Source organism: Megalops cyprinoides, chromosome 22 (assembly GCF_013368585.1).
Source record: "Megalops cyprinoides isolate fMegCyp1 chromosome 22, fMegCyp1.pri, whole genome shotgun sequence".
Lineage (NCBI taxonomy): Eukaryota > Metazoa > Chordata > Actinopteri > Elopiformes > Megalopidae > Megalops > Megalops cyprinoides.
The window spans coordinates 23,350,556-23,360,834 of NC_050604.1; the positions used below are offsets into that span (position 1 = coordinate 23,350,556).

The following is a 10,279-nucleotide window of genomic DNA, read 5'->3' on the forward strand; positions in this document are numbered from 1 at the left end:
ACAGCAGTGCCCCAGCGGAGAATCCAAGCGACAACCTTAGAAGCCCTGCTCCTTACCGCTACGCTACACTGCCACCCGCAGACACACTCTGTCCCCTCATTGCCATGCACACCACTGCCGTCAGTGCAGCTCAGCTCCTGTGTTTGTTTGTGTGGGACGGCGGATTCATCACTGGGGCCTCAGGTGTCAGCATTTGCATGGCCCTCGGTGGCCTTTGTTTACTGTTTTGTACCGCGAATGTCGCTCCTGCACAATGCCGCTGTTGTTGACTCTCCGGCCTCAACGCCGGAGCAAGGGGCGAGCGTTTCGTTTGCCTGTTGGAATAGCCAAATCCCTCACCACGAAGGCAGGGACAGCATGTCCCTCTCCGTAATCCGAGGGGGTGAGAAAAATACCGTAGCCCCTGGAAACCAAACGGCTTTTGGAACCGTTTGCCTCCAGGGTGCTGTATATACATGGACAAAAAGGGAGTGTGCACAGACCTTAGACACAGTGTTGGGCCCGTCTGTGGCTGCAGCGTCTGTCACTCCCAGCTCTCTCTCACACGTAACCCTGCCATTTTCCCTTCACAATTTCCCAGGCCTTAATGTGGAATGGTAACAGCATCACTTTCACGGTGACAAAATTCAATAAGCATGATCTGTCAAAGGTTGCTGAATCATTGTACTGACATATTTTAAATGTTTAAGAGTGTATGGGTCGGTGGCTCGGTGTGCATTTGTATGTCAAATAAAACATTTGGAGTTCATTTTCAAAAACCAAATGATTTTTAGCTGAAATATCCAATATTAAATTATCCCTGTAAAAGTAAAACGCAGAGTAAATACCTTGGTGTCCTTTAAATCAGCGGTGTAACACTCCTGTAATTGTTACCCACTAAAACACAGGAGTGTTTTGTAAAAGGGTTCTTCTCTTCTAACTCGTCTGCTGAAAATGCTGGACCCGCAGGTGTGCCCCAGGAACCGCCAGAACCACCCATGACGTACGAGAGCTCCATCTGACACCTAGGCAACCGCCTTGGAAGGGTTGGCCGCAAGGCGCCGGAGCCAGGAAGACCCCCGGCCCGTGGAGGAAGTGACCCGAGCCAACCAACAGGAAGTGACCCGCAAACCCCCACGCCAACCCCCTTCCTCCTAACCCGCCCTTCTTTGCTGTTCAGTCCTGGGCACCGCCACCCAGATACTGCCGGCAAGTCCATGCGTACGTACAGCCACTGGTAACACCAGCTGGGTGAATCAGTTCCCAAGGGTGAAGCCAACACTTAAAAAACACAACCCTCTGTCAAGCACCTGCACTATGGCCAATCAGTATCAGTTCAGACACCCCACTTATAACCCCATACACTCTCCACAGATGGCATCGAGGAGATTAAACATCTAGCGTCTATTCTGACATGCTAGACCTGCTTAAGCGTCAGTTTCACAAGCTTGTAAACACTCTCACGCAGTGGGAGAGATGCTGGCCATCACGATAGCTGTAATACAGTGAGTGTAATACGACTACTGGTAGTATGTGTGTTATGTGTTAGGAGTTTGTTCTGTTTTCTGAGAAAAGGATATTTTTACCATTTAGATGTAGCTTTTGATAAAGAATTAAGTAATATAAAAGAAGAATTTTATATATCATGGAATGTGAAGGTCTAGACAATGTTCAGGTAATGTTGTGTTAGGGAATGCCTTGAACTGACAATGACGTCAGGGGGCTCAGAGTCTCCAAAACAAAGTCTAGGGCTGCGTTTTTTTTTTTTTTTTACTGCAACATGGCCAAAGGGACCACACCGATCCTGTCCAATCAAGAGCCAAAGAAGCACAGCAAAGGTTTTGTTTGTGACCCGCCCTTCCCCATGTTGCGCTCACAGCGCAGAAAAGCAGCCATTTGATTGGTCCCCTGTAAGCACAGACTTCATGGGGCCTTCCATTGTTATTCCAGTAATTAATGCTCAGGTAATCAAGTCATCTCCTTGCAAGAATCACTATCGTTGACTAAAGTAAAGAGGAAACACTAATGAAATCGTATTCCATTTCATACAGTTTCACACACCAGTCATACTTTGAATTGCTTCCAGAATTCAATGTATGACTACACCGTATGCGAAGCTATTTTTTTGACCTGTTTTGTTATATGTTTTATGGCTTCCTAATAGGTCAGGTGGTGGATGGTAGGGTAGTTTTTCAGAAGAAATTGATGGATTATTTATTACGATGAGTGTGTGTTTTTTACTTGATAAAAATATATAAATAAATATATTATGACCAAAAAAAGATTCAGGTTTATTTCACTAAATGAATTTCTTCAGCCTATTTAATTCAAATGTACGTTGGGTGGTACTCTAGGAAATGAAATTAAGAGAAAGTGTCTGGCTATGCACAGCAGTTAAAGTGCACCCCTGTAAGGGCCAGTGAGATGGTGTGTGCTTGACCTATCGAATTTAACTCTTTCCCTGCACTTTTGAATGTGTTTGTTTTGTCGCCAGAATGAGTTGAAAGCATTTACAGACTCCAAATAGGTCTACAATATGAGTGATCATTGAAAGATTAGCTACATGATCATTGGTCGTTCTCAAAGGTACAGCCCTCAGCGTCTTTAAAATGGCACAACTGTTTTCTATAATCTAGTTGTGAAAAGCGCTTGCCATCTACTACTGTGATGACTTTTTTTTGTGCACATAGATGACCCACTATGTCTTGCGGTTGACTGTTTCAGAACACTCCACTCTTCACAGGTTTGAGAAAATTTAAGTTGTATTTCTCCCCTCCCTAAGCATTTCACATCTCATCCCAGAGGTGGGAAAAAAACAATTTGACCAATTTCAGTAGCAAAATTAAAATGTCTGCTGTAGTTTTGATCTAAAATCTGATTTCAGTTCACAGGAATTTTATGGCTAATGGCTATGTAACAGCAAAGGGGGTGTTTACCAACTGAATTCATAGCATGCAAACGGCGAGCGAGTAACCTCATGTGAAGGGTGTCGTGCTGAATCCTTTGAAGTGTATGCGGTGAGCCATGTTCCAAATACTTGGGAAGTTCGGAATGCAAAATACATGTTAAATGCATCTCCCTCATTGGAAGTCACAGCTCTTAATAAGAGATGACTGCAGGCGGTCCCATGGATACACATGCATTTAGGCTGCATGATTGTTTATTTCGCAAAGATACTGGTCCCAGGAACGAAAGAAAACTACTGCAACAACATTCATCAACACATTTTCATAACCTCTTCTAAATCATCAGAAGAAAAAAAAAATATATAAAACATAACTGGTAATATTACTTGCTTTTAACTTAAGTCACCAACAAACTCCAGATCAACTTTTATGTTACAAAAATCACTTGACACTTTATTACACCTACATAGATACCAAACAATACAAGTGAAAACATGTTTTTTCCAATTAACAGTTTACAAAGAACTGTACGATTCCCTGTCTACTGTGAGAACAAGGTGTTGTCATGGACCTATCGCATCCAAAAATTAAACATAAAAGCATACTCATATCTTACAATAGAGTGCCAGCGGGGACTGGGCACCTCTGTAAAAACACAGTGAGAAATTCAGGAAGTTTTTTGGTGCCATTCAAAGTGGGATGCCTGGTGTGTGATATCTTCATGTCTGTTATTGGCTAGAAAGCACTACAGTATCAGTGCTCATTCAAATGAAAAAAAAAAAAGGCCTGCAAACTTTACTTTGTGCACAGACAAGCTGCTTATTATCATAGTATGCAGAAATTAAGGCAGCTCTGATTAGGTCAACCCACATCAGAACAGGCATAAATTAGAAGGAAAAAAAAAAACATCAGCTATTGCTGACTTATTCTCTGACATCACCGTCTGAATATCTAACTTTTGGACGTATGCCCTTAAGAGATGAAGGTGATTGGTGTTGATTCACAAAGACTGAAACTCTGGAAATGAACAATGAAAAGAAAAGTTCCATGAAGTTGGTTCCCTGAAAACGATCCCAGTAATTACATACTATACAAAAATGGCAGAGATGCCATTTTGAATCAGGAGGTCTCTTTATGATCTCAGATGAGCTTTCCACAAACGAGAAAGTGCCTTCTCAAGATTAGAAGCATTAAGCCCAGTAGGTTGCCGAGACTGTTTTGAACTGGGAGGCTACAGTAAGCTTCAGCTGAAGCGGTTGGCTTCTACTGAAGGCAAGTTGGCAGGCAGACACCTCATTGCACACAAAAGCTGAAAGTCACTGTTGAAGGCTCTGTAACATGACCACTGCTGTGCTCGTTGTTCACATCATAGTCAAGTTGAGAGAAAAAAAAAAAAATGAAAACATAATTTAATGCTTGCCGTACACCTGACGCTCATTATTGTGTGGAAGGCCGTTTGCTTGCTTTATGGTTCAGCATTTGATGTTTTGTGAGCTATCGGATAACGATTTCCATTTTATTGCAAAGATGCCATGAGCACAGGCAACATCTGCGCTATTTTCTTTGAACCAAAAACCAGAAAAAAAATATATAAAAAGGAAAAAAAAAAGGCGTGAGACAGAAAAACACTAAAAACAGGCCCTTCTGTGAATAAGGATAATAAATTTTAAAAAGACCTATGGATTGCCCGGGAGAAGTGTGGATGCTCTCCCCAGCAGAGAGAGGGATTATAGGATCTTCTTCTTCAGTATTAACGGGCCCACGTTGTCCCCCGTCAGTTCATTGTGCTTAATGTGCGATTTATCACAAACAGGAAACTGAAACAGGAAAGAAAAAACATTATATGAACAGCTGATAATACATGCTTTGCTTGAGAGCTTAGATAGCACGCAGCCTTCTTGCCCCAACCTCAGAAAAAATGTCATTCTTACTCTATCTAAAATTTTGTAACAAAACCAGAGACAGCCAGCTCATTTCACATCATTTTCTTCCTGCTATTACGAGCTGAAAGGCACGAAGCACTGTGGTTTAGGGGCATTACTTGACATTTGCAAAGCAGTAACACATCTGATCTGTGACGTAAAGTGCACAACTTCACACCCCATGCTGAAAGTTGCTGATTACCCATCTACTTTGCAGTTTTTAGAACTGAAGGAACTTGTTGAGCTGCATCTTAAGGGGGGGGGTTGGCGAGTCACGCAGGACAGTCGTGGCGGTATTCCACGCAATCCAACTTCAGAGATGCATGGCTACAGAGTGAGGCTAGCTAGCTAGCTAGCTAACAAACTACAAATATAGTAGTGTATCAGAATGAGCAATCACCGCATCATTTTGATGACTGGCTTACGATGTATTCATGCAACCCAGCTTAGTTAGGGTAGAGATTTGAACCAATGAGCCTTCAGCTTCCAGGCTCCGGCCCTCTGACCCCCTTCCCCTCTCTGCCCTCACCGTTTTGGACCGCCAGCACCTACAGTAACAGGCGCTGGCGCTTTTCAGGTCCTCGATGTCGATCTCGTTCACCACTTTGGGGTTCTCCTTCTGGATCTTCAGGTTGATGAGGCTGTCCTTCTGCTTCTTCTTCTTGGGCAGGAAGGGCCGGATGGTGAGGTAGCCCAGCAGAGCCAGGATTCCCAGCAAGGGGAGCAGCCGGAGCCACTCCGAAACTAAGAGAGAGGGAGAGAGGGGGAGAGAGGGAGGGAGAGAGAGAGCGAGGCGGGGGAGAGACAGAGAGAGAGCAGTCACTGCATGATCAGCAATCACTTCCTGCTTGCCACTTCCTCTCCAGGCACTTTCACCATCCTCCTGGGTCGTATGGATTCGCTCTGGTTGACTCCAGTTCACATACTACAAATGGCCAATTCCTTGCTTTTGTTGGACTGCACGTTAGGAATTCCATTCCAGAGAGAGTCGCAATTTAGCCCCACTCTCTCCTTCTCTCAATGCCTCGTAAAGCATGATGCCATAGTACATTCCTGTTCTGGAGTGCCATATGTTCACAATATACATCAACGATAGTGTGATGACACAATGCTGCTGGATACCCAAGTGTACCTACATGAGAACAGAGGGGGCCTGCAACCGCAGTGCTCTACTGTCCTGGAGTAAAGTATAAAATGCATTGGCGGCACCACCACAAGGTAAACAGTCAATGGAGGTAAAATATTCAAAATTGTATTCCCAAAGGTTGTATGTTTTGGGCTTTAACATTGTAACATCCATTATTAATTCAGAAACTGCCAGATCTTGTTACTTGGAAGAGAGTAGCGGAAGAGGGAAGCGTCTAGTACTTTAGGAACCTCTCATCTCTGAAAAGGTGGATGAGCACTAGGCTCCCTTCCCCTGATCTCGTCTGAGCAGAAGAGCTAAAATAAAACTCCAAAGCACTGCACATCCTTTTTACATGTGGAGCAGCTGCAGTCAGTAACAGTGTAAGGTCATGGTTTAAAGCCTGGTGGGGGAGGCCCCCTGCGCGTGAGCATGCGGGGACCAGAGGCAAGAAGTAACACAAGACCAATTCGCTCCCAGAACGCAGCCCCAAAGCCGCCTCTTCCACAACACAACGCTGGCTACAAAAATACACGGCACCGCCAAAGACTGACACAGCACCGCCCACAACCTTTGACATTCCATTTTGGGTGTTTTGTGTCAATGGAGACAGAGTCACATGTTACATAGTAGCTCCCAGGCATGTGCTTCAACCCCCCCTTTGCAAAAATGGGGGATTGCTGAGTCATGCAACTTCACAACACTCCCTGCGTTCATGGTGTACAGCCCACAGGGCTTTGGGGTAAAGGACCACAGTGATTTTAATCTTAACATTTCTTGCTTATTTGAGTCATAAGGTACAAGACATACCGATTCGGGAAAGCATATTACTGTGCGATTTGGGTTACTGTACAAGAGGTCACGTTGGATGGAAGTGAAAGGATTTAAACACTTTTTTTTTTTAAAGAAACTTCAAAGATGAAAAGTTAATGCTATTCATGTCAGGAGCAATTTTGACGTGGCTTTTTTCTAAGAAGCTACACTGGTTCTGAAATAGAGGATATAAATTCCTATGTGGTGTTCCGATAAAGCCAATTATGACTTATGTAATCTAACTTTCAGTTATGATCTTTAAAAAAAAAAAAAAGGTAAAGAAAAACCCTGTTGCCTTCACTTAGGTCTGAGTCATCCAAACCTGGCAGAAATGAAGCTCATATGTGTCTATTGCTAAAATGTCCCTAATGCCCTAATTGCTAAAAGGTAAGGGGTACAGAAAACTTGTTAGGGTTTACCTCATGTGCCTTCCGCTGTCGATGACCTGAGGGCTGGGTGCAACCAACACTTTTGCTTCCAATAAGCGTTTCATTTTCCGTAATGGTGTCTCAACAAGACAAAAGGAGCCGGCACTAAGTCTTTCTTCACACATGCCATCTAACCCTTCCCATGGGCCTTGAAAGGCCATTTGACATCGCTCTCTTTCTCTCTCTCATACACACACACATGCACATGCACATGCACGTACACACACACAGAACCTCGTCTTGAACCACTAGATTGGGCTCATCTCTTTGCGACAACCACTGCACTTTTGATGCACCACTGGAGTAAGATGTACGCAAGTCTCCTTCACACTCACATGCAGCCAGCAGCTATTTTTCACACTACAAGTCGCGCAGTGCACTCCCAGTGAAGTGGCCACTCGCTGGAGGGAAGGTGCAACTCTGCTGACGACGGCCCAGCAACTCGCAGACGTGTGTGTGTGTGTGTGTGTGAGGGTGGGGGGGGGGGGGCAATTACAGGATGCCTGAGAGCAGTGATGAAGAAATCCTGGACGATATACCCCTCCCTGGCAGAGCTAAACAGATTTATTCTCCTGTGGGCTCCCAGTCAAAGTTGGCAGATGACATGGATTTTTTTTTTTGAAATGTGGCCGTAGGGTGCAGCCTGCACTCAAGAAGATTGCCTTACCAACCAAGCCACCTGGGAGCTCCTCTGGGTCTTACGTTCACAATAAACCTACAGCAACCAGATAGGATTTTGGCAGCCGCACCAGTCATTCAGAAGACCGCAGTGTTAATGCAAAACAATGCATTCTGAAAGACCTCCCTCTTAAGTTTGAACAGGTCATACGAGATCTTTACGTTTGCATAAACCATGCAGCGAAAACAACCAGCAGGTACTGTTTATTCAGCGGGTACAACAGCCCTGCAATCGCCCTTGGACACTGCCAGTTTTAGCAGTAGGTGCCTGTTTCAGAGTAAGTGTTTGCAGGATGCTGAGGGCAAGGACTTGCTGTGTGGAGCACTGCATGATGCTCTGAATATGTATAAAAAGCATACTCCTAATACACTTGGCCGGAGTTGTCTATAATTTCTTTGACCCTGATGGTTTCTGTAAAATCACTTGTCTTTTTGTTCTCCCAGGCCTATCATCACAACCCCTCAAAATTACGTTACCTCTGTAATACAAAGTCACTATCTGAACTGTACCTGGACTAGCCAATGTACAAGGAATGGATTCATGGAAAGCATTCATGAAGAAATTGTTAATACCTTTAATCTTAATCTTAATCTCTTCAATAAATCCTCTGCAACACACATTCACAGAGCATTTCCTCCAAAAAAACTGAGGAAAGAGGAAAAGTGATCTGCTATGGTTGTGTTAAACATACTCCACTCTTTGAAAGATCAAATCATATCAAGATAACTGCAATGACTGAGCCTGCATGTAACTACTATAGCATCTTAACGTACTTAAAATGGAATAAAGCCTAATATTACAGTTGTTAAACTTCTCAGATTCATAAGGTTAGAAATTACTTTTGCACTTTCACGAATTTGCTCAAAATATTTTTTTCCCCATTTCCATGCGACGCCACTAATAATAAAATAATGAAGACAATACGTTTTTAGATACTTAGAGTTGGGGTTACTTAAAGAGGAAGTGAGGCATCGTTTGCATATTTAACTTGTACTTGGAGTGTATTACATTTCTTTAACACAAAGGAAACTGACACTTTTTGCTGTAGCTACTTGTTTTGTTTTAGACATATTAAGGTATTCGTTTACAAGCGTTGTGATGTAAGTAGAAGACGGACCTCTAATTTTAGACATCCTAATTTTAGTGGTGAATGTGTTTCACGAACTCGTTTGGAATAACTAGGTTAGGTAGTTCGGCTAGTTTGCGTGAACAAATGCAGTTTTTTCTAAGCGTCATTCCTTGCCATATCCACACCAACTAGCTGCGTTTCCACAAACAAACGAATGCAGCCTATTACTTTAGAAATTGCTTTGAGCAATATTCGTCACCTAGTCTACCATCCAGTCTATATTTCATAACAATTATGCCATTTCACTCATTCACTTGTGATACTCTGTACACAGAGTGGGATTTGAGCAGTTCTGCATTCATTCCAACGTACTAAGGTCATTTCTTTGATTTAAAGTCAAAGCATAGGCTACGTTATTTAATTCATGAAACGGGCGGTTGCGCTTCAAAGCAGCACTCGGGTCATTGTTGTTGATCACAGACAAGAGAGTGCAAAACAACAGGACATATTTTTCATCCATGAAGAACAGCAACTCCTTCAGCTGTTCCCTCTGCATGCAATGAGGTTGGTGTGTTCATACATAACGTTACGGAAATTGCTAGCGACTCTTTAAGTAGGAATTTTACATACCTGTTAACCTCGCAAAGCCTCCGATAGTTTCTGGTAAAGGTAGCTTTTTGAGGTAGGCGGGGAGCTGGACTTTTATAATTCTCGCAATGCTTTCCAACACCATCTTGAACGTGACTGCAAGGCAGCTTTTAATTCACTGAAAGTTACATATTTCCTGCGGCCCGTCTCGGTCGTTGCGTTGTTTGAAAGTGCGGATCCCCGCATGACAATTACAAGGAGGGAAAAGTGGAATTTAACGTAGATGTGTCAGTGAATAGCTCCGCTTACGTACGGTGATGCTACAGCGTTTAGCCAATGGCTGTCGGCAGAGCTGGTGCTCTCTGGTTGGCTGGTACGGAGCAGCGACATACCGGTAGTTCAAATGTGAGAGTGAAGTCACTTCAATGAGCTGTGGAAGGTTGTTTGGTCATATGATAAATCCTTGGAAATTTAAATGCGTTGCAAACAATTTAACTAAAGATGGACATTGCAACCACGCGTCGTTATTTTTCGAAATGTATTTGGTCTAAGAATCAATGCATTCAGTGTCTAAATGTGCTGTGTAAAAAGTTTAGTTGGCCTGGAAAACAATTAATAATCAGTCTACATTGGTTCAAGAAGCGTATTCAAATATACAGGATATCCCAGTTTATTGTGGACGAACAAGGTCACTTATGAACGGGAGATCATACAGAGATGTGCTGTGCATGGTGTCGTGTTCCAGGGTATGGGATTAAAGTCTAGTCTG

General features: G+C 43.3%; 2 protein-coding genes across 2 annotated transcripts in view; one reads left to right on the plus strand and one right to left on the minus strand.

Annotated features, from left to right (window-relative positions):
* si:dkey-162b23.4 (sodium/hydrogen exchanger 9B2) overlaps positions 1-1,387 on the plus strand; it is a 16,077-nt gene extending 14,690 nt beyond the window's left edge. The window contains exon 13 of the mRNA XM_036516709.1: positions 949-1,387. Coding sequence (XP_036372602.1) covers positions 949-1,001 — 53 coding nt within the window. The 3' untranslated portion in view covers positions 1,002-1,387. The remainder of the gene's footprint in view (positions 1-948) is intronic.
* A 2,063-nt stretch (positions 1,388-3,450) lies between these two features.
* cisd2 (CDGSH iron sulfur domain 2) lies at positions 3,451-9,741 on the minus strand. Its single transcript, XM_036516711.1, has 3 exons — positions 9,553-9,741; positions 5,337-5,551; positions 3,451-4,702 (listed from the first exon to the last, which is right to left on the minus strand). The coding sequence occupies exons 1-3, from the start codon at positions 9,653-9,655 to the stop codon at positions 4,613-4,615; spliced, it is 408 nt and encodes a 135-aa protein (XP_036372604.1). The 5' UTR covers positions 9,656-9,741; the 3' UTR covers positions 3,451-4,612.
* Positions 9,742-10,279: the final 538 nt, after the last annotated feature.

Bases quoted from the DNA above. Each gene is read 5' to 3' on its own strand.
- cisd2 (XM_036516711.1), bottom strand. From the start codon at position 9,655: ATGGTGTTGGAAAGCATTGCGAGAATTATAAAAGTCCAGCTCCCCGCC. The intron at 5,552-9,552 runs GTATGTAAAATT...CCTCTCTCTTAG, and splicing joins AGGCTTTGCGAGGTTAACAG to TTTCGGAGTGGCTCCGGCTG. The intron at 4,703-5,336 runs GTGAGGGCAGAG...TTCCTGTTTCAG, and splicing joins GGTGCTGGCGGTCCAAAACG to TTTCCTGTTTGTGATAAATC.